At 31.8% G+C, this 27,823-nt stretch overlaps 1 protein-coding gene across 1 annotated transcript in view; it reads left to right on the top strand.

Moving 5' to 3' along the window:
- LOC145286335 (flavin-containing monooxygenase 5-like) overlaps positions 1 to 27,353 on the top strand; it is a 46,973-nt gene extending 19,620 nt beyond the window's left edge. Inside the window, exons 2-5 of the mRNA XM_080135260.1 lie at positions 9,352 to 9,636; positions 23,169 to 23,717; positions 25,148 to 25,280; positions 26,972 to 27,353. Coding sequence (XP_079991386.1) covers positions 9,352 to 9,636; positions 23,169 to 23,717; positions 25,148 to 25,280; positions 26,972 to 27,234 — 1,230 coding nt within the window. The 3' untranslated portion in view covers positions 27,235 to 27,353. The remainder of the gene's footprint in view (positions 1 to 9,351; positions 9,637 to 23,168; positions 23,718 to 25,147; positions 25,281 to 26,971) is intronic.
- Positions 27,354 to 27,823: the final 470 nt, after the last annotated feature.

The raw sequence follows: 27,823 nt of genomic DNA, 5'->3' as shown, positions 1-27,823 counted from the left end.
GTGTGGTATATTTTCATGGCAGTTCTCTGGTATAGCAACCTGAATTTCCAGGCAGTTCTCTGGTATGGCAACCTGAATTTCCAGGCAGTTCTCTGGTATGGCAACCTGAATTTCTCATGGTTTATGGTCCAGACCTGTCAATAATGAGTAGTTGGACCATCGTTTATGAAATATTTTCCAGAAGTCTGCCTTATTCCCACTAAATATGAGTCATTCTGGGGCCTTAATGTGTAAGCCGGACATATCACCAATCAATGAGACGGTATTAGTTGCAGCAGTCATATTCTCTTTGGCAGGCATCACCATGAGACAGACGTGTTCTGTTTTGGAAATTAATCAATGCGAGACGAGCAAAAAAAAAAAAAAAAGGTTTAGGCAAGAATCACTTGCAACAGCAACTCGATAACAATAATAATGAATGACTGTAGAGATCAGCGGCCATTAGTCTCCACTGGAATTTGAGTGGCAATAAGCCTCCCCAAAGTTCCAGTTCTCTTGGTAATTGTCCAGTGGAGGTCTGGTCACTGCTCTTTCCTCAGTCTTTCCATCCTCCTTGACCCCTCTCGACTATTTGGTATCACTCTTTTGGGAAGGGCGGTGATGGGAAAATGGGAGAGTATGGGGAGAGGATAGCGAACGTATAGATATACAGTTTTAATGTTCTTTGTTCCATGTCACACTTTTTCATGCTTTGCCTTTGTAGCAGTTCATCTGACCCGCTCATGTGGGTTGTGTGTATTAGTCTTAGTATTCAAGGGTTTTCCTTAATATTTCTGCTGTTTTCATTATTGTTATTCATTGTATCTTTCCAGCCATTTCTCTTATTCCAATTTCTCCCATTCTTTTTTCAGAGCTTTTCAGGATTGTTCCTAGTGCTCCTATTATTATAGGTATTATCCTGATTTTCTTCATCATCCATATCCATTTCATCTCTCTGGCTACCTTTGTGTATTTGCTCCATTTTTCCTTTCCTTTGATATTCACCCTGTGGTCAGCTGGAACAGCAAAGTCTACGGTTTGGCAGGACTTTTCTTGTTAATTATTACGACATCCGATCTTCTTGCTTGGATGGGTTTATCTGTTTTCATGTCCATGTCCCATAGGATTTTGTGATACTTGTTTTCAAGTACTGTTGGCGGTTTATGCTTGTACCATTTGGGTGTGCGTTCGAGATGCAGTTGTTTGCATAATTCCCAGTGTACTGCCCTCCCCACTTGGTTGTGCCTGTTCTTGTATTCCTTTTGGGCCAGTTTGCTGTATTCACTTCTATATGGTTTATCGTTTCGTCTCTTTGTCCATAGAGTCTGCATTTACTGGTTTCTTGTGATTTGTCAATCTTTGCTTTGATGTGGTTGGTTCTTATCAAGTTATCTTGTGCAGCAGTTATTAAGGACTCACTTTCTCGGTTTATGTGTCCTTTCGCATCCATGTCCACATGTTTTCGTTATTCTCATCTTTTGTCATTCTTATTAATTTTCCATGTAGTTGTTTCTCTTCCAATTTTTTTTTCCTGGTCTTATCCTTTATCCCTGTTTTGTTTTATTTTTTTCAGTGTCTCTCTCTGCCATAATTATCCGTTCAGTGTTTTGCATTATGTATTTTTCGAGTTCTTTTTTGTGTCATTCACACAGTTTTCTATACAAACCGGTTTCCTCCTACTGTCTTTCCTTTTCACGTAGAGTCGGTCAACATCGTCCTTTAGGTGTAGTGCATTGTGCATGGTCATGAGTTTCCTGGTCTTCTGATCGAGCTGTCTCAGTTCTTATTTAGTCCACCCAATGAATGCCAGATAAATCTGTGGTATGCCTCTGAGCAATGGCAGCTGCGCAAGTAGAAGTAAATTATTAGGGAGAGTGGGGTTTGCTATAGAACTTTTGTGTGGGGAAATGTTCTTCAATTGCTGCTTTGAACTATTCAATGATCTCATTTGCGCATTGTTCTGCAGGAAGAGAAAATATTTACCCATGGAGCATCCCAGTCAGCCTTATTATAGTACCTCGTCGTTTTGAGCAATGGTTATTCAACTTGGGGTCGAGAGTTTAGAATGATGACTATCATTATCACAGCATGATCAGCATTCCCGAGTGGGCAATGGGCATTTGTTGTCAGAAATACATCCAGAAGTGAGGCTTGTTGATCTTGACGATCTGGGAGACAGGTTGGGAATGTTACTGTCTGTGTCAAAGAATGGGATATAGAAAAGTTATGTGTCTGTGTAGTTAGAGAAGCCAAGCCAATTATTGTGATTGGCGTTAAAATCACCAAATACATGTATTTGGGCGCTAGTATCAAGGGAGAGTGCTACATCTATGCTGTCAGAGATCTGGTAGATTAGAGTGCAGTCGAGGAAGAGTGATAAAGAAAATATATCTAACGTTTTGTTGTAAATTTTGTTTAAAGCACATGAAGGCCTGGTCATCTGATTCTAGTTTAGATTCCCTAGACATGAGAAGGGTGTTATGAATATAGACTCCAAGTCCGTGCATGTGTCTGTCAGAGTTCTTACAACAAAGTGAAAGATAACCAGCCATGTTAAAGATGTTAGAGGGGATGGAGGAGTGCAAGTTAGTTTCACTAAGTGCTAAGGAGAAATGATTCTACATCAACTAAGTTAGTTCTAAGTCTATGGATATTTATAAATGCAAGCCTCAAGGGAGGAGGTGAATCGTTGTTATATATATATATATATAATAGGGTCTTGTTTATATATTACTAGCTGGATGCTTGGCGTTGTTCGGTCATACAATACGCTTAAACATAATATTTTAATTTATGCAGATTGCACATGTATCAATCCTCTATTGATTATTATATATTGCGAGGAATAATTTGCCCATTGGAGTAATTCGCAAAAAAGGAAATAAATAAATAAATAAAATAAATAAAAATGATAATGTAATTCATCAAATTCCGTCTGTGTTTGTTTACAATATCACGTCAGCTGATATTTAGGCTTGACGATGAATGCCTTGAAAACTCACTTCTGATTAATGTTTAGTTTTAAAATATGCAAACAAAGAAATGATTTGCGGCGATTTTAAATGGTACCCCTTCTTTTATTGTAAATTGAATTCATTAATAAGAAAAAATTGAAATAAAATAGGGAAGTACACCAGAGCTTGAATACGGGATCATTTGATCCATAGTTGAATGATCTACCACTCATCTATGTTTCCAGATGTCAACAAATCTATATTTTTTTTAAAGAAATTATTTGTTGAGATTTTATTATCTCCCTTGCAACCTAAAATATCTATAAGACTATTTTTAAGATTGGATTTTTTTCGATTTTCCAAACTTTTTGGACGAATTTGTGTATTAAAACATGTCTAAGAACACTGCTAGACATATTAATTACCTTTACGTAAAATTTGCAAAAGATAGGCTCAGTCGTTTCGGAAACTATAAGGAAAGAATTCTCACACACACACACACACACACACACACACACATACACACACACACACACACACACACACACACACACACACACACACACACACACAGTGAATTTTATATAATAGTAAAGATTAATTATTTTATTTCATATCAGGTTGTCCCGGATGCAATTAAATAAAGATTGTTGTGATTTGTCAATAGTGCCACTTGAATGTGCATATATATATATATATATATATATATATATATATATATATATATATATATATTCAGGCAAACATTATTAAAAACAACAGAGATACCTTGCTTAATGATTCTTTTTTTCATTTTTTCGATCTTTCGTAAGATTTTTTTAACTTCAAGATGGAAAGTATTTACAAATGTTCCATGGTTCACACGAGCGCTTTCGATTCTTTCTTGAATCATCATCAGGTAGAGATAAAGTATTAAAAATAGAAGTGAAATATATAGTTACGAATGATAAAAATAGTCAATGGAAAGTCGATTAAAATATATATTTACGAGTGATAAAAAACTCGATTAAAAATTAGGATGATAGAAGACAATGTTAGTAAAACCAGTCGTATACTGGTTATGCTAAACATTTCAGCACATTATTACTACTTTCAAAATTAATGTTATTTATAGATGCGTGCTGGGTTTTTATATATAGTGCTTCAAGTATTTTTAATTTTTTACAATTACTTTTATATATATATATATATATATATATATATATATATATATATATATATATATATATATATATATATGAGCAAACAGTTAATGAAATATGTTAAAAAATACTTTGAAATGAGTTGAAAAAATATTTAATCTGAAAAGGAAACACTAGATAAATGGATAGTCCTTAATCCGCGGAGTTTCGAAGAAATACTCTCCTTCTCATGAAGTTTTACATTTGGATTTTACCGTCACTGAATTTTCTATCTTCCACCAGACTATCCATTAATGTATAATCACCTTTTTATTTACCATATTCCCTCTGCTTAACTTATTTTGTTTTCAAGTAAGATCTTTGACTTATATGTTGTTTCATCAAATACTTCTGCATGCAAAATCCGATCCTGCATTTTGCTAATTCCTACCCTCTGATGAGAAGGAGAGTATTTCTTCGAAACCCCGCGGATTAAGGACTATCCATTTATCTAGTGTTTCCTTTTCAGATTAAATATGTTTTTAACTCATTTCAAAGTGTTTTTTTTAACATATTTCATTAACTGTTTGCTCATATTATAAGCTCTATTTCCTATTTGGTATTATCGAGCTTTTATATCTGGCTGAGATAATTTTATAAATATTAATTCTTTAATATTTATAATTTACTTTAATTTTACCATCTTGGATCATTTTGGTAAATTCAATTGTAATTTTCATTTTATATATATATATATATATATATATATATATATATATATATATATATATATATATATATATATATATATATATATATATTACATTAAATGTGCATATATATATATATATAATGAAATGTGCATATAAATATATACACATATATACACACCTATATACAATAACAATACTGAAATAATTGCACACAGATTAAAATTAATAGAAACAATATTAATAAATAATAATAATAGTGGATAGTCCTTAATCCGCGGAGTTTATATATATATATATATATATACCGGTTCCTTATCCTTTTCTCCTTGCAGACAACTAAGTTAAAACAAACAAACAAAAAATAAATAAATATAATTAAATTAATAAAAATAAAATTAAATTAAATAAAACAACCGAAAAAGAAAACATCTTTAACAATAACTCCTGATGACGATCACGTATCGAAAGCGCTCGATATGAAATCACTCGGCTACATACAATTTGTCACCAAAGACTAAAAGAAATGTAGTAAGTCTTACACGTGTTTTGTTGAATAGTGGAAGTTTGCCAAACAGGGTATCAATGATAAATGTGTGTTCCTCAGAAAAAAAACGGTTTGAAATTTTTTTTAAATAGGCACGTTTCCGAAAAAGCAAAAAACAACAAAAAAAAACGATTGAATTCAAAGCCCACAAGGACATGTTATTTTATAGCACCAGATTTGATTTATCAGATCGATCTCTTTCCTTCTCCCCACTCTCTTCCCCTCTCTGTCTCTCACTCTCTTTCTATCTATATATATATTATATATATATATATATATATAAATATATATATATATATAAATATATATAAATATATATATATATATATATAATTAGTTTTTATGGAATATATATATATATATATATATATATATATATATATATATATATATATATATATATATATATATATATATATATATATATATATAAAGTAATGTGATTTATAATTTAAAATTTAAAAATTTAAAAAAAATTTTAAAATTTAAAAATTTAAAAAAATTTTTTAAATTTAAAAATCAAATTTTAATTAAATTAAAAATCAGTTTCATAAGAAGGAACAACAACAAAATCAATTATCTGTACGATCGTTTCGGAAAACAATGCTTTTTATTGTGGTATACATCAAGTTATGTAGAACAATTATATATAGTTTTTTAGTAAGCAAGGTCTCCTCATCAGCAAATTTAGGAGGGTTTTTATTCAATTTAAAAGACACCATAAATAAACCTAGCATTAAAAGTAAGGCAGATGAATCTGAAAAATTGAAATAAAAGGTTTGGATTTAAAATTTATAAGAAAATTAATATGAATTAGAGATAGAAATAAGTAGAGAAAAATATATATTTTTGAATTTACATAATAAATTTGATTTAAAAATATATAGAGATATTTACCTTTTAATTTTTCTTTTTTTGAAATCAGGAACTGTGTTTAAAGTAGTCAATAAATTGTTTCCGTTAGTGTATTTTTGATTTAAAGACGCTACAGTTTATATATAGAGAGAGAATATTTCAATTAGAAGTTTTAAGGGGAGATAATTGTCATGTGTTCTTGACTTTATTTATTATTTATTTTACGGGTCTAAGGGAGGTAATTAGTCTAACTTAATTTATTAAAAAAAAAAATAATAATAATTGTAATCTGTTTTTACTAATAAGTAATTTTTAATGATTTCAGGTGGTTTATATTTATTAAATTTAAACCAACGTTTATGACTACATGTCAGAAGCTCCTGTCTTGAATTTAATAGTTTGGTTGTACTTTTTATATCTTCATATTTTAAAATTTTTAGGGTCTCTTTTGTACATAGTGCACAAAATTTATCTCCTGGTTTATATGATTTGCAAGTCTCAATTATTTGCCATTTTAAGTTGAAAGAAATATTGCTGTTTTTTAGTTGCCAAATATAGTTGGATTTTTTTTTTTGTACACATTGATCACCACTTATCAAGGCCCGGAAGCCACTCAGGGATAAGGGTTATTGCAAGTACATTACGTTAGTGAGGAGATTTGCTGAAATGTTTACTTAAGGGGGCGGTTCATTAGGAATTTGTCAACATTGGACTTGAAGACATCCAAGCAGGCAGACGGAACAGAGTTCCACAGGCGTGCAGTTCTAACAAAGAAGCTTTGTTCATGGAATCTGCGTTTTGATCTAGGCACAGATATAGAGTGGGGGAAATTTTTCACAGTGGATTCAGCTAGACGGGTGTTTTTCGTGAAAGATTGGCGAGGGGGGACCAGAGATTGGAGTTCAGACGAGCATCTGCCATGGAAATAACGATAAAACAAGGACAGGCTCGCAACGTCTCTTCTGTGGGAGAGAGGTTGCAGGGTAGAGAAAAGGATAGAGTAGTTTGGTTTGATAGAGAGTTATTTTTAAAAGAATGTTTGTGCGTTGAAATTCTATGTTTTATTAGGCCAGATGTGGAACCAATATATATTACCTCTTGATTGTTGTGATTATTTTCCGTTAGGTCTGTTGTTGGATTATTATGTGGTGGGTTGATTAGTAATTGATCGGTAGATTGATTTAAGTTGGTGTTATTATTTAATCTGGTAGTTGAATTATGGCTGTTAATAGGTTCATGTAGATTTGGAGTTTTTGATACTGTGCAGCTATAGATAACATTTTTAATTTTACATGAGCCTTGTAGGGGACATTTATTTTTTCTTCTACAGTTACAGTCCGATATATTTTGTATAGTTGTATTTTGTAGCCTATTAATTTTCTTATTATTAGAGCTAATTATTTTTTAATGAAGGTTAGGCATAGTAGAGTAAGAGACTTTAATTGTGTTCTTATTGAAAATTTTATTATATCTATGGGGGGCTTTAAAGTTCTTATCTAATATTTTTAAAAATTCTCTGGCTATGTTTGTCTCTAAGTTTTTGGAATATGGGGGGTTGAACCATAGGGTCTCCTTATGTCTATTCTTACGTTTACGGGTTTTGGTTTGCTGTTTAATTGTATTATTATTTAATATTTGTGGTTTGGTTTTATCTTTTTTTGTCTCTTGGTTATTTTTCTTAACTCGTATACGGGAAGACATTGCCATATTATATGTTATTACGCTCTTAATAGGTTTATTTTTAATGCAGTTTATGTTTCTATCATTTTCATTTATGAATTTAATTTGTGAATTATATCCAGAGTTTTTAAGGGCCTCATTATAGTATTTTTCATTTTTGGTAAATATGGATTTAGTAGAAGGCAGTCTAGAAATTCTTAAAGCGATATTGGGAACTATTGATTTTAATATTGATTTAGGGTGGTTTGATTGATTGTGGACATATAGAAGTAATTGGTTAGGTTTATGATATGGTTCAAAGGTAGAATTCTCAAGATTTAAGGTTATGTCTAAGAAATAAAAACCCTCCTAAATTTGCTGATGAGGAGACCTTGCTTACCAAAAAACTATATATAATTGTTCTACATAACTTGATGTATACCACAATAAAAAGCATTGTTTTCCGAAACGATCGTACAGATAATTGATTTTGTTGTTGTTCCTTCTTATGAAACTGATTTTTAATTTAATTAAAATTTGATTTTTAAATTTTAAAAAATTTAAAAATTTTTTAAATTTTAAATTATAAATCACATTACTTAATATTGAATTAGCTCTAGGACATTTAACTATCGAGCTTATTATATATCTAAATTACAACGAGCACTTTCTATTTCCTGTATTTTAATTAAACTAGTAATTTCACTGTTACATTAAAATACACTCAGCTCTTTAGACTATTGTTCTAATCTCCTTTAAATTATATATATATATATATATATATATATATATATATATATATATATATATATATATATATATATACGAGCAAACAGTTAATAAAACATGTTAAAAAAACACTTTGAAATGAGTTAAAAACATATTTAATCTGAAAAGGAAACACTAGATAAGTGGATAGTCCTTAATCCGTGGAGTTTCGAAGAAATACTTTCCTTAGCTGTTATGGAAAAAGAAATCCAGCAGTTCTCAATTATAAGGAAAATCCGAAAATAAGAGCGTATTTATATATATATATTTGTTTACAGAAAGTTTTTAGATGAGACAAGTCTTGGTACCGTTGGTTTCAAACGCGATAATTAGGGCCGTTTTAGATACCCATATCAAGTTCTCATCAGCCAATACTCCTAAAAACTTTCTGTAAACAAACAAAATATATATATATATATATATATATATATATATATATACTTAGAGGAATAAGTGGTAAAAAAGGATAAAAAGTGCTCAATATTTAGTAAAGCTGAATATGTTTTTTTATTTTACAATCTCAAAGCATTAACTTAGTCCATAACAATTGTTTCTGTGGACAAGACATCTCGTCTGTTTTCTCAGATGGTGAAAGTTAAATTGATCATTTTAACTTTCACCATCACATACATACACATGCACACATACACGCATTCACACACATACATGCACCCATACACGCACATAACACACATACACACACACGCATATATATATATATAAGGTGGGATTATATGAGTATTTTCTATTCTTAATAGGTTAATAAATGTGATTACAAAGACAGCAAATGGATTTTGGAAGTGGAAGATTTGCGAACGAATGTCATCACAGAAGAACATTTTGATGCCGTTATGCTGTGCAATGGAATCAACCGAAAAGCAAAATGGCCGAACTACCCAGGAATATCCGACTTTTCTGGACAACTTCTTCATGCGCAACAATATCGAAAAGCTTCGGATTTTTCTGGTAAAAATGTTTTAGTGATTGGCATGGGAAACACGGCAACCGAAACAGCAGTGGAACTCACAACAGAAGCTGGAAAAGTATGGAAACGTTTTAATACTTGATTAAATTTATTTAATACTTAATTTAATTGTATGGAAACGTTTTAATACTTGATTCAATTTATTTAATACTTAATTTAATTGTATGGAAACGTTTTAATACTTGATTCAATTTATTTAATACTTAATTTAATTGTATGGAAACGTTTTAATACTTGATTCAATTTATTTAATACTTAATTTAATTGTATGGAAACGTTTTAATACTTGATTCAATTTATTTAATACTTAATTTAATTGTATGGAAACGTTTTAATACTTGATTCAATTTATTTAATACTTAATTTAATTGTATGGAAACGTTTTAATACTTGATTCAATTTATTTAATACTTAATTTAATTGTATGGAAACGTTTTAATACTTGATTCAATTTATTTAATACTTAATTTAATTGTATGGAAACGTTTTAATACTTGAAGAAACGTCTTTATTATAAGTTTGTATTGCTTTATATTTTAAATAACACCATTTGGGTTTGTTTTACAATCCACAGAGATACAAAAAAAGTTGTCAAAAGACAACAAGTATAACAAGTACCTATTTACTATGCCTCCCCACGGGACAGAGTTAGACACCAGGGTCGTTTTTTAATATGGAGAAAAGGAACACAAAAGTAAACATTGTCTCAGTCGTGAAAGATTTCTCCTCCACTGACAGAACAAGAAATTAAAGTGAAGAACAGATACACTTTGATCTTAACCCGAAGGCCAAGAAGAAAAATGACAGTGAGCTAACCCCTAAATTTTTTAAGTTTGGGAAATTAATAAAAACTAAAAAATTATACAAAATACTACCCAGTAAGGGTGGAAGAACACTGAAAAGCGGTAACTAAATGGGAGACGGAAAAATCGGGTCCAGCCAACCATGTCTGGATGGAAAGGGGGGACCATCACCCACCTATGGGATGAAGTAAAAATAATAAACAGAGAGACCCACTGGAAAGTGAAAAAACTTAAAGAAACAGCTCACATGCTTGGACATAACAACCTACTGAGCAAACCAAGTGTAGCGCTGAATGCAATTTGGACACCTCTGATAGAGAGAGAAAACCTTGAATAACAACATAGGTTTAACATTAACAAAAACCAACTAAGAATTGTCCTAGTGACATATGACCGAGTGGTCCTAGACGTTGTATCACAGTTTACAGTCATCCAAAGGTGCTGAGTTCAATCCTGAATGAAGGCAGTGAAAAGTAACATTCAAAACAGAGAATCAGCAACTACGTCCCAGATAATAATAATAAAGGGTTGGGTTCGATTTCCCCAGTTCGATACAAAACACCTGATGAAGGCCAGAGGGCAAAACGGCAATCCGTCAGTCCAACATTCTCAATAAATGAAAACGCCTCATCTCAAAAATGCAGACAATTACAATACTACCCAATATATGAAATTGTGACATATATTGGATGGTTTTCTAACAGTATTTTGTATAATCTTTTAATTTTAACTCATTTTCGAAACTTGAGTAAAAACACTAAAAACTTATTCAAGTAGAAAGTAACTTTGATAACATTTATTTGTTATGTATTCATTTTTTGGAGCACTTTTTTATATCTTTGTGAATTGTAAAGCAAACTCCACCGGTTCTTATAAAACATTCTACATTAATATTTCTTTTTACATTCAACCACATGATCCACAATTATACTTTTTTTTTAATTTCATTTTCACTCCAAACAAGGCAGAGTGCCTCTTTTATGTAGGAGCTACTATCGGGGCCATAAGTTGCAGGGATGCTATGTAGGGAGTTTGGCAGCAAGATATCTGTTCACATTAACTTCTACATGTCAGTACGGTTGGGAAAGCAAGAATTCCAACGTCTGGCAGTTTTGGGGAAGAAACTATAAGAGTAGAAGGCCTTCTTACATCTAGGGGTCTCTACTGCGTAGGGGTGGGATTTTGCTGCTTGTCGGGTTTGTCAGGGGCATTTACGTCGAGGGGGTACAATGGCTTGTAGTTCGTTGGAGCATCCACCATTAAAATACTTGTAGAACAGGCAGAGAGATGTAACATTTCGTTGATGGGACAGAGGCTGAAGCCTAGATGACAGTTCAGGACTTATCAGGTTGGCGACTCTTTCTGTCCAAGAGAGACTAGTAGCTGATGATCCCTGATGGCTTCTCAGTTAGCCTTCTTATGATACCTTGTTATTTTGAGCAATGGCTCTTTAGTTTTGGGTCGAGAATTTAGGGCGATTTTCACCATTATCACAGCATGATCAGCAGTCCCGGTTACACAATAATCAGGAACTGTGGTTCAAAATAGATCTAGAAGTGAGGCATGTTGTCCTTCCTGATCTGAGAAACGTGTCGGAAACGTAACCGTCTGTGAAAGAGAATGAGATATAGAGAAACTATTATGCTGCATCTGTGTAAGTAGAGAATCCAAGTCAATTACTGTGGGTGGACATTGAAGTCACCAAATACATGTACTTGTGCACTAGTATCGAGGGAGAGTGCTGTATCTATGATGTCAAAGACTTGGTTGATTAGGGTACAGTCCTGGGTCGAGGGAGAGCAGTAGAGAAAATACAAGTAGCTAATATTACGTTGCATGTTAAGTCGAAAGCACATAAAGGCCTGGTCATCTGATTTTAGTTTTCTTTCTCTAGTCAAGGGGGGGGGGGTGTTTTGAATATAGACTCCAAGCCCGTGCATATGTCTAAGTCCTTATGGCAAAATGGGAGATAATCAGGCATGTTAAATTGGTTAGAGCAAATTGAGGAGTGTAGCTTAGTTTCACTTAGCGCTAAGATATCCGGGGTGTTTGCTAGGAGAAATGCTTCAATATCATCTAAATTAGTTCTAAGCCCGTGGATATTCGTGAACGCAAGTCTCAAGGGAGGAGGCAAATTAGTTTTGTTTGCGTTTAAGCCTGGTTTAATTGTAATTATTGATTGAACTGCCATTTTATTTTATTTAAAAGTTTTGGGTGCTGGACAAAGTGGTTGTGCAGAATCTTTTTTTTTTTTTACATTTTTTTACATTTTCACCACAAACAAGGTACATTGTCACCTTGGTGTAGGGGCTACTATCGGGGGTAACAACTACTGGGGTACTATGTTAGAATTTGGGCGCCAAGATGTCAGTTCACGTTACACTTGAACTTCTGCATGTCAGTACAGTTGGGGAAGCAGGGACCTGGAATGGAATTCCAGAGTCTAGTGGTTCCGGGGAAGAAACTACTGGAGTAGAAAGATCTTTTACATCTAGGGATATCTACTGTGTGGGGGTGGGATTTAGCTGCCTGTCGGGCTTGTCGAGGGTGTAAACGTTGTCGAGCAGAGCATTCACCATTAAAATAATACTTGTAGAACAGGCAGAGGGATGCAACATTTCGTCAATGGGACAGAGGCTGAAGCTTAGATGACAGTTCAAGGCCTATCAGATTGGCGACTCTCTTTTGAACCTTGTCTAGGAGCGAGAGACTAGTAGCAGATGCACCAGCCCAAATGTGACAACAATACTCCATACATGGGCGAATGGTGGCCTTATAGAGGTACAGGATACTTTCGGGTGTTAGTAGTTTTCTAGCATGGTAGAGAGAGCTTACCTTCTTCACAGCGGCCCTGGCAATGCTTTCAATGTAATTGTTCCAACTCATGTTTCCTGTGAACGTTAGGCCAAGGAGTTTGAAAGATGTACTCTCAGATAAAGAGTCACTGGCCATTGCTATTGGTGGTAGAGAAGGTTTCTTGTAATTATTGAAGGAAACCAGTTTAGTCTTAGCGGCATTGAATATGACCATCCAGTTTTGTCTCCATTCCACTACAGATTGGAGGTCATCCTCTAGTGTTTTTGCCATTTCCTTAGATATGTGTTCATTTGTTCTCCTGTCATGCCTGTTATAGAGTGTGGTGTCATCAGCATATATACCCATCTCAGAGGTAATTTTGTTGGGGAGGTCATTAATGAATATTAGGAACAATAGAGGTCCAAGGATAGACTCCTGAGGCACTCCCACATTTATATCATATTGTTTAGATGTACGACCGTCAAGGACAACCTAGATTTTTCTCTTATCTAAGAAGGATTTAATTATGTTAAGTATTCTACCAGTGATACCATATGATCTAATTTTCCTGAGGAGACCCTCATGCCATACCCTATCAAAAGCCTTAGATATATCTAGAGCTACCACTCTGCCCTTCCCCACTTTGTCCAGTGAATGGTATATATGTTCAGAGATTACAGTGAGGATGTCTGCTGTGGAACGGGCTTGTCTAAATCCATATTGTTTGTCAGTCAGGAGTTTAGCATCTGTAAGGTGATGAACTAGAGCATGGTTAATTATGGTCTCAAATATTTTGGAAAAAAGTGGGAGGAGGCTAATGGGGCGATAATTTGATGGGTCAGTTCTTTCGCCAGAATTCTTGAATACTGGTACCACAGAAGCAGTTTTCCAACATCCCGGAAAGCAAGATTCATTAAGACATTTGTTGTAGAGTTTGGAGAGAACTGGAGCTACTTCGGCTGAGCACTTTTTTAATGGCACAGCTGGGATGAGATCAGGTCCACATACTTTTGAAGTGTCAAGATTTTTTATGATAGCATGCACCTGAGCAAGGGTGATTTTTAGATCGTCTAGCGTGGTGTCTGTCCGCAAAGGAAAGTCAGGCAGGGGGTGGTTGGAAGGATCCAGTGTGGAGTTTGAGGCAAACCGACTGGCAAGCATATTAGCCTTGTCGGTTGCTGAGCAAACAACCTCGTGATTGTTGGTTAGTGGGGGAATTGTTGATTGCCCATTATTTACTACACTTGTAGATTTTCCAGAAATCACGAGTTCCTATGCAACGCAAATAAGCTATCAACTGACTCCTCACCAACAGGATTGTGGCCTCAGGAAAGCCCACCAGAGATAGGTGCAGGGTCCCTTTCCATGCATGACATGGCACTACAACCATCCTGATATTAAACTGATGATGGATCAGCCACTCCAAGCGCTTCCAAAGAGTTAGGGCACCTGTACTATCAGTTGGAAACAGCAGCCAGAAACCAGTACCCTCAACCCATCAGACAAAAATCAAACCAATCCAATTGCATTGACACAAATGGTAAAAACACCCAAAATCCCAGTTTTAGGGGATAGAATATGGTGGGAGCAGGGAACGACATTCATTGCCCTAGTCAGGAAACAAGGTCGACCACTGGGTGTTTCTGTCGAGTCCCTGTGATCGCACCTCTGCATCTGGCTAATAGGCAAAAAAGGAGTATGAAAGCCGGACGATGGTTGGTTTGTGATGGAGGAGTCAATATTTGATTAAAATATTGTTCATATGTTAGTTTAGGAATAGGATAACATGTTAAAACATGATTAAATTGACATTAGAAATTAAATTAAAGTTTGATATCCGAACTCTGGATATTTAAGACGATAGGAGGGATAATAAAATCTATCTATTCAATACAAATTCAAAATAGTAACATATCTATAATTTGAAGTACAATTCAGTACAGGTATATCTGTAAGTAAAGTATTAGCTATGGCGTATTCAGTATAATTTAGTATAAATAGAAATATGGACATACAAACATATAAAAATTGTAGATATTAAGTATATTACTTAATAAAGTTCTAATGAGGAAAGATAACTTCGCCTTTTGTTTAAAATTCTGAATTGTATTTTGCATAACAAAATTGTATTTTGCATAACAAAATTATATTTTGCATAGCAAAATTATATTTTGCAAAACAAAATTGTATTTTGCATAACAAAATTATATTTTGCATAACAAAATTATATTTTGCGTAACAAAATTGTATTTTGCATAACAAAATTATATTTTACATAACAAAATTGTATTTTGCATAACAAAATTATATTTTGCAAAACAAAATTGTATTTTGCAAAACAAAATTATATTTTGCATTACAAAATTATATTTTACAAAGCAAAATAATATTTTGCAAAACAAAATTGTATTTTGCAAAACAAAATAAAATTGTATTTTGCATAACAAAATTGTATTTTGCATAACAAAATTATATTTTGCAAAACAAAATTGTATTTTGCATAACAAAATTATATTTTGCAAAACAAAATTGTATTTTGCATAACAAAATTGTATTTTGCATAACAAAATTATATTTTGCATAACAAAATTGTATTTTGCATAACAAAATTGTATTTTGCATAACTAAATTGTATTTTGCAAAACAAAATTGTATTTTGCATAACAAGAGAAACAATTTATAAATGGGAGTCGTGGTTCGTTGTTCTAGTCAGGAATTTAAGGCCAGTACACAAGGCATCTCAATCGAGTCCCTGATATTGTAACTCTGCGCCTGACTAATTAGTCAATAATTAGCCTATCTACCCCTTTACAATATTAGTTTATAAACTGTAGAAGTTAGTGATGTCACAAACTCTGGGAAAGTTGTCAAATACGACCGAGGAGGCCCTTTCCCTAGTATTTCGGTGCAATGTCAGATCAAAAGCATAGACTTTATAACTAGGCCAACCCTCACCCAAGATAAGCGACCTGACAAAATCTTTGGATCCATCATTCGAGAAAAGGTAACCATGCGCCGGGTGTTAATACCAGGGTTTTCTTTTCTTTTTTCTTTTTTTTAAAAGCCTCCCATGGCTGGAAAGATAATAAGTATCATACTTAAATAAAGTTTGGACCTCATCTAAATAAATTAGCATAAAATATTTAGAGATTTCCCTCTTATTAGGAAGAAGTGATACTATCAATTTAGCATGGTGCAAAAGACTATTCAGTTTTTTAGGAGTTCGTTTTAAAATAATAAGTGAAGAAAAGGCGGTTAAAATATGCCTGAAAAAAAAATGTAGAAAAATAAGATAAAAACAAAAAAAAAGTTAAATTTAAGGCTTCATATGAAATGAACAGATAAAGATTTACTTTACTAGTTTAGGTAAACAGGGCTTCAGCCTTTGTCCCACCGACGAAATGTTGCATCCCCCTGTCTGTTCTGCAAGTACTTTAATGGTGAATGCTCTAACGAACTACAAGAACTTGTACCCTCTCAAAATGAATACTCCCGACAAACCCGACAAGCAGCTAAGTCCCACCCCTTCAGAGTAGAGATCCCTAGGCGTAAGAAAGCCTTCTACTCCAGTAGTTTCTTTTCCAGAACTGCAAGACTTTGGAACTCCCTTCCGGGATTCTGCTTTCCCAACTGTACTGATATGCAGAAGTTCAAGTTTAATGTGAACAAACATCTTGCTACTCATCTCCCTTCATAATATCCCTACAACTTATATCTCTGATAGTAGCCCTCTACTTGTGCCTTGTTTGGGGTGAAAATTGATTAAAAAAAAAAAAAGAAAGAAAGAAAATTCTGTCTATTTTTTTTTATTAACCATTGAATGAAGTTGAAACACAAAATACATGTAACAGTTGTTTCCAAATTCGGACAGCTGGACGTAAAAGCACCAGACTTTATAAAAACACACACACTGTACACTATGCCCGACCATCAGTTATAAGCCAGATAGTTTTGAGAAAGATAGAAGTCTCTAGAGATTTTGTTTGGAGCTGTTTGCTTTTTCTCTACCCTACTGCATCCTTATTCATTTGAGTGCTTACCAGGGATGAAAAGTGGGTTTTGTACGAAACTCCCATGCATTCCAGACATTGATTGTCTCTTCAGAATACTGTCCCTCACATCGCAAGACCGCCTATGCACCCATAAAAGATTATGTTTTGTGTCAGGGTTAGGGTCAGGTCGTCAAGTGATTCATTATGAACTGCTACCAACGAGCCAAACAGTCACTGAAGACCTATACTCACAACAATAGAAATGTGTGCAATAGACATTGTGCTAGAAAGAATTGGTGAATTGCAAATATGTGCTTTTCCACGCAGCAACTTGAGTGAGAGATTTTGTGCCATCCATCTTATTAACATGACCTTGTACCATCTAATTGCCACCTCTTCCACTCCCTTGATAATTATCTTTGTGGGAAGTCCTTCACTAATAAAGTAGATTTGCGCCAAGCCCTCATGGATTTCTTTGCGTCTTTAGGAGACACCCAATGTAAATTCCATGAGCAGAGTTTCCTTCCTAGAACTGTCCGTCTGTGGAACAAGATACCATTGAGCTTGTTCCTGGCTGATTATAAGTTGGTCTTTTTCAAGTCCTATGTAAATAAGTTAACCCGTCTTCTTAAATAACTAGGCCCTACCCAAGTGTCACCGTTACTGACCATCACTGAGTTGTTTCACCAGCTACTTAACACTTATCAACCCTTACGCTGGAGTGGCCTCCCTACTTTGATAAGTAGTGAATTTGAAGTAAAAAAAACGAGTTGTACTGTAAGGCGATTGAACAGCTGGGGCATATTGGTAGAAGATGCCGGATTCTGATGGCAATGTTTTTTGGGATTAAATATGAGTTTCTTTTTTTCCTTTAAAACAGACAGAAGAACTTTATTTTAACTTTTATTTATTCCCAATAAACACTAAACTATTTATTTCTTATTCATATGATTCAGATTAATGTTCTCATTTTGAAATTTATTTTCACAACTTTCCAGTTGATATAACTTCCGACACTCTTTAGGTGTATCTTTCGAACTCGGGAATATTTCTGGTAAATTCAGGAATTTTTCTGTCGAACTCGGGAATCTGCACGGAATTTCAAACGGAACCTTTATTTAATTTACGGAGTTAGCATACTCTCATCCATCAGCCATGACTGAATAGAAGTAATGGGGTCAAAAATAGATGATAATGTTCAACGCTGCCAAGACAAAGCTCGTTTTCTTTAATAATTACATGAAACCTTACCAACCACTAATAGCTATGGTTAAAGATACATTACCTGAAAGTACTTCATTCAAGCTCTTTGGCTTAACGTTCACAGGAAACACGAGTTGGAATAGATACAGCAAGATCATTGTCAAGGCTGCTGCAAAGAAGGTGGGCTCTCTCTACCGTGCTAGAAAGTTACTTATGCCTGAAAGTATCCTGTACCTCTACAAGGCTACATTTCACATTTGGGCTGGTGCATCTGCATCATTTTCACATTTTAGGCTGGTGCATCTGCTACTAGTCTCTCGCTCCTGGACAGGGTCCAAAAGAGAGTCGCCAACCTGATAGGTCCTGAACTGTCATCTAAGCTTCAGCCCCTGTCCCATCGATGAAATGTTGCATCCCTCTGCCTGTTTTACAAGTATTTTAATGGTGGATGCTCCAACGAACTACAAGCCCTTGTGCCCCTCGATGAAAATACCCCCGACAAGCAACAAAATCCCACCCCAACAGTAGAGATCCCTAAATGTCGGAAGGCCTTCTACTCTAATAGTTGAACAAATTAGGCTACAAATCTCTGCCTCATCCGCCATACTCTTCAGACCTCTCACTTATTGACTATCACTTTTTCAAGCATCTCGGAAACTTTCTGCATGAGAAATGCTTCAAAAACCTAAGTGATATCAAAACGCCTTCACCAGAATGCAAGATTTTTATATTACAAGATTTTTATTTTTATATTTTTTTTTTTTTTGCATTGGATAACTATGTTGATTCTGATAGTGCTTATTTCAATGAATAAATTTTTGTTTGAGCCGAGATATGTTCATCTGAACTGAAAAGTTAAAAACTGCAAGAACTTTCTTGTCGACTTGATAGTTTTCTCTTGACGCTATTTTATTTTTTTCACCTTTCGTTTACGATGGTAAAAAGTACTTCCTGAGCATTCTCAGTAAACAAACAATTGCCAGTTCAGTTTTTACTGCAGAGAAAAATTGTTTTTCTATATTTTCACATGTAACATATTTTTTAAAATTTATTTTGTTTCCAACTTAATACAAAAAAAAACATTTTTATTATCATTACAAATTGAAATCTTTTTTTTTCAAATTGTTTACCAAAGATTTCTATTTTTTATTTTTGTAACTTTTCTAAAATGTTTTCCCCTTCCAAATTTTCACGTATAACATTTTCTTTCCAAATTAGAATAAAAAGTAATTTTTCGAACTTAATACTAAAAAAACCCCACATTTTTACCATCATTATAAACATTGGATAGTGAATGTGTTAAGAAAACTCCAATAACCCTAAAAAACAACTTCTCAAAGGTAAGACTTCCGGTTGTATAACATCACACTTTTATCGAAAAAATTTCAATTAAATTTGATTTACAAATAATAAATGTGCAAATATTTAGAAGATTTGGAAATTCCACAGCATTTTTTACATCAGTCAATATAATTCATTGTTAATAAAAAATATTAATTTTAGCATAATGTCTTTCAAAATCAATATTATTACGCAAGAAAATGATAGTTGTGAGCTAAATATTCTTTGAATCAATAAAACAAATATGTATCTCTTATTAGTTATTTATTCAAAATTATACCAATTTAATTTTTTTAAAGAAATAAATATTATCAATAATAAACTAAGCTTATGTGTAAACTTTAGTGCAGTTTCATGATCTATCCATTCTTCGAAAGTATTTTAATATATTCTTGAACATTATTATTCAAAGTTAAACATTTACAATATTGCATCTAACAAATCGATATTTGATTCTGCCTAGTCTGTAAATTACAAAAATGTTCAGTCGGTCTTCTTTACATGACAAAGAAAATTCCATTGATTACATGTTCTATCCGACCCAATAATTCTGTGATTAGAAGGCGCTTTGTGAGATTTGCCATTTATTCTTCATTGGATGATCTAGAGATTTTTATCCAATGGAAACGTCGCATTTGTTACAAATGAAAAAATTTCAAATGGTGTCTAGAATTACCAGTTATTTATATTCATATATTTTAGTTTATTTTCATTATACCTACATATTAAGAATTAAATTTAAACATTTTGTTGCGTGTTCATGATAACCAAGTAATCATTGAGATTATGGTATCTATAACTTCAAGGATCAATCAAATCACAGCATACCTCGTTTTCTGTCGACTCAATATTCCAAACTGGAAGATAAATTCAATAAAAAGCACGGAGAAATGATTTTCTTAACACATGTATGAGGCGATCGTTTTATTTACATTAGTGAAACTAACCAAGAGTAACTAACTACAGAAATTTACAAGAGAGAAAAAGAAACTAAGAGCAGATAACTCTAATTCCTTAGAACAAAGAATATCTGCTCCTTTTACAAATATGGAATAAGTGTTAGCATTACTTCAACATTACTTTCTCCTTTTAGTGATATGCTAATTATAATAAACAATATTAAATTAAGCTTATCTGCAAACTTTACTGCAGTTTCATGGTCTATCCATTCTTCGAAAGTGTTTTAATATATTCTTGAACATTATTATATATTTTAATACATATGTGCGAATATGTCTACATTAATCGATTCCTGTTGAAATTTTACCGTGTATTCTCCATAAATCTGTATAGGTATCTGTTAATAACATTTCTTTTGAAACAATGTCTGCCAGCCTCAATATTATTAGGACAAATGATTCTTTCTTCTGTAAAAAATAATGGTGATCGTTAAACGTTCTTCAAATAAATAAAACAAGAATATTCTTTTCTATATATTTAAAATTGTGCAGTTTAATTCTTTTGAACACAATATTCTCTAACAGTTATTTTCATGGTAAGAAGACAATTAAATATTCAAATCAATTAAATGAATGCGATTTTTAAAATGTATTTATTTAAAATTGTACTGATTTAAAATGTATTTATTTAAAATTGTACTGATTTAAAATTGTACTGATTTAAAATTGTACTGATTTAAAATTGTATTTATTTAAAATTGTACTGATTTAAAATTGTATTTATTTAAAATTGTACTGATTTAAAATTGTATTTATTTAAAATTGTACTGATTTAAAATTGTATTTATTTAAAATGTATTTATTTAAAATTGTACTGATTTAAAATTGTACTGATTTAAAATTGTATTTATTTAAAATTGTACTGATTTAAAATTGTATTTATTTAAAATTGTATTTATTTAAAATTGTACTGATTTAAAATTGTATTTATTTAAAATGTATTTATTTAAAATTGTACTGATTTAAAATTGTACTGATTTAAAATTGTACTGATTTAAAATTGTATTTATTTAAAATTGTACTGATTTAAAATTGTATTGATTTAAAATTGTATTTATTTAAAATTGTACTGATTTAAAATTGTATTTATTTAAAATGTATTTATTTAAAATTGTACTGATTTAAAATTGTACTGATTTAAAATTGTATTTATTTAAAATTGTACTGATTTAAAATTGTATTTATTTAAAATTGTACTGATTTAAAATTGTACTGATTTAAAATTGTATTTATTTAAAATTGTACTGATTTAAAATTGTATTTATTTAAAATTGTACTGATTTAAAATTGTACTGATTTAAAATTGTATTTATTTAAAATTGTACTGATTTAAAATTGTATTGATTTAAAATTGTATTTATTTAAAATTGTACTGATTTAAAATTGTATTTATTTAAAATTGTACTAATTTAAAATGTATTTATTTAAAATTGTACTGATTTAAAATTGTACTGATTTAAAATTGTATTTATTTAAAATTGTACTGATTTAAAATTGTACTGATTTAAAATTGTACTGATTTAAAATTGTACTGATTTAAAATTGTACTGATTTAAAATTGTACTGATTTAAAATTGTATTTATTTAAAATTGTATTTATTTAAAATTGTACTAATTTAAAATGTATTTATTTAAAATTGTACTGATTTAAAATTGTACTGATTTAAAATTGTATTTATTTAAAATTGTACTGATTTAAAATTGTATTTATTTAAAATTGTACTGATTTAAAATTGTACTGATTTAAAATTGTACTGATTTAAAATTGTACTGATTTAAAATTGTACTGATTTAAAATTGTACTGATTTAAAATTGTACTGATTTAAAATTGTACTGATTTAAAATTGTATTTATTTAAAATTGTATTTATTTAAAATTGTATTTATTTAAAATTGTATTTATTTAAAATTGTATTTATTTAAAATTGTATTTATTTAAAATTGTACTGATTTAAAATTGTACTGATTTAAAATTGTACTGATTTAAAATTGTACTGATTTAAAATTGTATTGATTTAAAATTGTATTTATTTAAAATTGTACTGATTTAAAATTGTACTGATTTAAAATTGTATTTATTTAAAATTGTATTTATTTAAAATTGTATTTATTTAAAATTGTACTGATTTAAAATTGTACTGATTTAAAATTGTATTTATTTAAAATTGTACTGATTTAAAATTGTATTTATTTAAAATTGTATTTATTTAAAATTGTACTGATTTAAAATTGTATTTATTTAAAATTGTACTGATTTAAAATTGTATTGATTAAGTCAACTGGATGACAGAATTTGATTTGGGAATAATTCATTTTAAAATAAATGAAGTAGAAATTTGTTTTACCGTAACAATAATTAATTAATTACCAATCAGTAATCATCATCTTTATTATTCTGACTATCTCAATTTTGTTAACAGATGGGTGAAAGGTGATAATGTACATACGAACATGAAATGTTTGAACATATTATATAGATAATCTTTTTTCTTTCAGGTCTATTTAAGTGCAAGAGCTGGGAAATGGATCTGCAAGAGATTGACCCCTTCAGGCCTACCAACAGATATCCATCTTTTCCGAAAATTAAGGGCCTACATTATGCAAATTCTACCAAGAATGATGAAACAGTTTTGGTTAAAGAATTTTCTTTCTTTGAATCATAAATTCTTTGGGCTAGATCAAGATTCGACCATAAGTGCCAACACTTTGACTATGAGTGATGATGTCATCAACAAATTAGTTTGTGGCAAATTGATTCTGAAATCCAATGTCGAAAGATTTGATTTTAACGAAATTTCTTTTGTAGATGGCACCAAATTGACCGATATTGATGCTGTCATATGTGGAACTGGCTATGAATTGGATTATTCTTTTTTGGCAAAATCATTGCTCACTATCAAAAACAGCAAACTATTTGCATACAAACATGTCCTTCCACCAGAATTGATCGACAAGAAATTAGCTGTGATTGGTTGTATATCTGTCTTTGGAGCTGTAGCCCCCCTCTATGAGTCCCAATGTCGGTTGGCTACACGTGTTTTTAAGGTAATGCATCTCTTACTTTTCTCACTTCAAAAAAATTCTTGTTATATATTTTTGTGGTGTCCACCTTATGGATAACAATGGACTCTTCCTCTTACTATAAAGCTCGACAGAATATGCCTCTTGGCGTTATGTACTTAACAATCAAACTGACGTTTAAGCACTCTTTATTTGTTGTATTTATCTTTCAGTTGGCCCCCCCCCCTACAGATTCAGACATTATTTCCGGTAAGCAGGTTCTGTTTTCCAATCAGTTTGGAGCCAAGAATCAGAATGAGAGAGTTGTAACATTACTTGTCCGCCAGTTGAACGGAGTTCCCTCTCAACTAACATACTTGTCTGTATTTCTGTTACTATATTCTTCATTTCACTGTTTCTAAATCTTCTCTTTATTCCTTTCAACATTTACACAACAATAATATTTCACATCAATCGTATCATTTTTTTTTTCAATATATTTTATTTCCACTGAATACCAAGTTGTGTCTTTCTTCCAGACCCTTACAGGTCCACAACATGTATCATTTAGCTGGATTAGATATACTCAAAAGTATAGCCTCTATTCTCTTTGGTTTTCATACATAAAGTAAATTTCACAGTGTATAAGGATTATTTGATACTAGAGATATTTATAATCGTACCCTATTTCCAAAAGAGGGGAGATATAACATATGAGACATATTTGGAATCAAGTCTCCCCTTGCTATTATTTCAGATCATTTGAAACCATAGCAGCAAGTTTTAGTCTCCCCTCCATCAAGGTCAGAGGTTTTGGGGAAATATATATAAAATATTTCGGATATTACTTCTTTCAAACTTTGAAGCTTTTAATTTTTGTGCTAGCCAGTAAAATTATAGCTAGTCTAATTAAAACTTCTTTTGTTTGTTTTTCCTTTTTAAAAAAATCCAAATTTTGGAACTCCATGGAATAAGGAAATCATTATCTTCATCTAGTATTACTTGTGTGTGAAAAATAAATGTTGTAAATCCTAATCTAAAAGAAATAACTCCTTTATTTATGCAAACATTATTAGCTACATCTGCACATATATGTTTTAGTTGAAGTTTCGTACAATGGACCAACATTCAATAAATAAAAATTATAATAACACTCTACTTGGCAATTTTTATAAACACCTGCAGAAGTCAATTGACTTTCAACAACCTCAATAGCATCGTCATCCAAATATATTTTCTCCACATCTGAGTTCTCATCCGTCTCGGTTTCTTATACTTCTTGCACACAAATTGGTTGTCATCTCTTAACCTACATGTAATTCCACTGCACTTTTTGCCTGCCCAACAGGTACAATTGCGAATTTATTATCAAACCCTGGCCTTAACCCCTGATATGTCCTGTTATGCTAATTCCCTGCCCCACACGGCATTGTTGCATGAATGAATATACTACGATGTTGATTTTTCTGTTTCAGGGATTGGTCAAGTTGCCCCCAAAAGAAGACATGCTTAAAGATATAGCAACCACAATTGGGAGCCAACGTAATGTGGATGTGATAGCGTATCAGGATGAGTTGTGTGAGCTGATTGGTTGCAAACCGAACATAAGTAAGTAGAACGTTCTAACATACATATGGGGACAAAGATGTCATAATCCAAAAATCATGTAAATTGATCAAGTATTTTTTTTAACTAAGAAAATCAAATTTTGTTACAAAGCGCCATGTTTTACAAATAATAAAATACTTAATCAATTTACATGAGTTTTTGGAATATGACATCTTCATTCCTTGACGAGTACATATATAACATTGTTGTTAATATGTAGACTCCAGCGCACGGAAACAGAGGAAAAGGAAGAGGAAAGAAATTTGACTCGCTTTTTCAGTTTTAAACAAAAGGCATTTATTCATGGTATTTCCAACAATGCATTTCTTGTTTTTCCTCATCGACATGCTCTCGTCACCTATGTGTCGCTCACTGTTATTTTACGGACATGTCTCAATCACGTGCTTCTCTTTGCATGCAATTCTTTTTCCTACTATGGGTCAAACAAATCCTCCTCTGAACACTTCTCCGGAATGGAAGTGGTGAAGTGGCACTCCACGACAAATTAACAAAAATCGAATCATCTTCCATCTTGATAATGCTCATCCTTACACAGCACTACTGACCAAAGATTTCCCAGGAAAATTGGATTGGGAAATCTTACCTCATCCTGCATATCAGATTATCACTTATTTCGAGGATTACAAAACCATTTAGATGGCCTTAGGTTAACATCACAGAAGGAAACTGAACATCAGATTTCACATCAAAACCTAAAGAATTTTACAAGCAAGACTTTTGCAAGCTCGTTGACAGATGGAATAAAAACAGTTTTTCGATTTCAAGATGAAATTTTAAATCGGCAAAATTTGCACCAATTTAATGCGTAAAGAAGTGAACAGTGATTTGAGACAGTTCGACCGGTGACCTCTCAGAATTGAGGAGTCAGCTTGCAAAATATTAAAAATAATGTCTGATCCCTGGACAAAGAAAAAGTTAAGATAAATTAATTTTCTGAATTTTTTGAGATGAGGATTGATTATTATTTGGATTCTTCGAACTACTGTTCTCATCTGGAGTATCATTTTCATAATGTTTCGATCAAAGTAATTCCGACCATCTTCAGGTGTATCTTGTTGAATGCATAAATATTCATGTTGAACTCGGGAATCTGCACAGAATTTCGAACAGAACTTTTCATTAAATCTATGGGGGTAGCATGCTATCGTTTCATCAGCAATGACTGGGTAAAAGTCATAAGTAATTCGCAAATGTCCTTGCATGGCCCAATGGTAAAATTCAGTTGTAAGTGACACTTTGAAGGTTGAAGGTTCAATCTTCTGTGTAGGCGACACTCAAAATGCAGTTGCGAATTACTTAGGACTTCTACCCATTCATGGCTGATGAAATAAGAGCATACAATCCCTATGAATTAAATAAAGGGTTCTATTTGCAGATTCGCACATTCACAGATTCACGAGTTCGACAAAATACACTTGAAGAAAGTCAAATGTTACATCAACTGAAATGTTGTGAAACTCAAGATGCGAAGAATATTTCAAAGAATTCAAATGATACAAAGTAAGAGACAGAAAAAGAAAGGGGGGGGGAGTATTAATCCCAAAAGTGTTCTTTATTTATTCCATTAATATTATTAATTTTTATTTGTTTATTTACTTTTGTATTCTATTTATTTAATCTTTTTTTCTTTTCTTTTTTTTTTTTTGTTTTTACTTTTTTCGTTTTTCTAGAGCGTTTGTTGCTGGAGGATTTATTCGTTGGCTTGAATGTTTTGCTTGGTCCTTGTACGTCTTATCAATTCCGCTTAACCGGGCCTGGGAAATGGGTTGGAGCAAAATCTGCCATACTTAATCAATGGAGCCGAATGTATTACCCTACAAGCAAACACTGGAAAGCAACGCTCACACCATGGACATCAGATTTTCTTAAAATCATCATCTGTTTAATGCTCATGGGGTTGCTCTTCATACTTCTTCTGACAAAATTGTTTTGAACATTCTTTTCTCCCAACATCCTTTGTTTATATATAAAATATATATTTTTTATATAAAATAGATCCAAAAATTTTATATGTCAAATTTTCTATCTATCTATCTATCTATCTATCTATCTATCTATCTATCTATCTATATATATATATATATATATATATATATATATATATATATATATATATATATATGTCGTATTTTTTTATATATACATTTTTATATCTAAAATATATTTTATATGTCAAAAATATATTTTTATATTCAAAATATATTTTATATGTCAAAAATATATTTTTACATCTAAAATATATTGTTACATCCAAAATATATCTTATTTATCAAAAAATATATTTTGCATCCAAAATATATTTTATACATCGAAAATATATTTTATATTCCAAATATATTTTAGATATCTATAATGTATTTTACATCCAAAATATATTTTTATAACCAAAATATATTTTACATGTCTAAAATATATTTTATATACTCCAAAAGTATTTCTATATCTCAAAAATATTTTACATATCAAAAATATATTTTTATATCCAAAATATATTTTTATATCCAAAATATATTTTTATATCA

This window comes from Euprymna scolopes, chromosome 10 (genome assembly GCF_053919585.1).
Source record: "Euprymna scolopes isolate OS-2025 chromosome 10, ASM5391958v1, whole genome shotgun sequence".
In the NCBI taxonomy this organism is placed as follows: domain Eukaryota; kingdom Metazoa; phylum Mollusca; class Cephalopoda; order Sepiida; family Sepiolidae; genus Euprymna; species Euprymna scolopes.
Note: the sequence above shows the minus strand (reverse complement) of the source record. Positions and strands in the feature narration are given on the sequence as shown.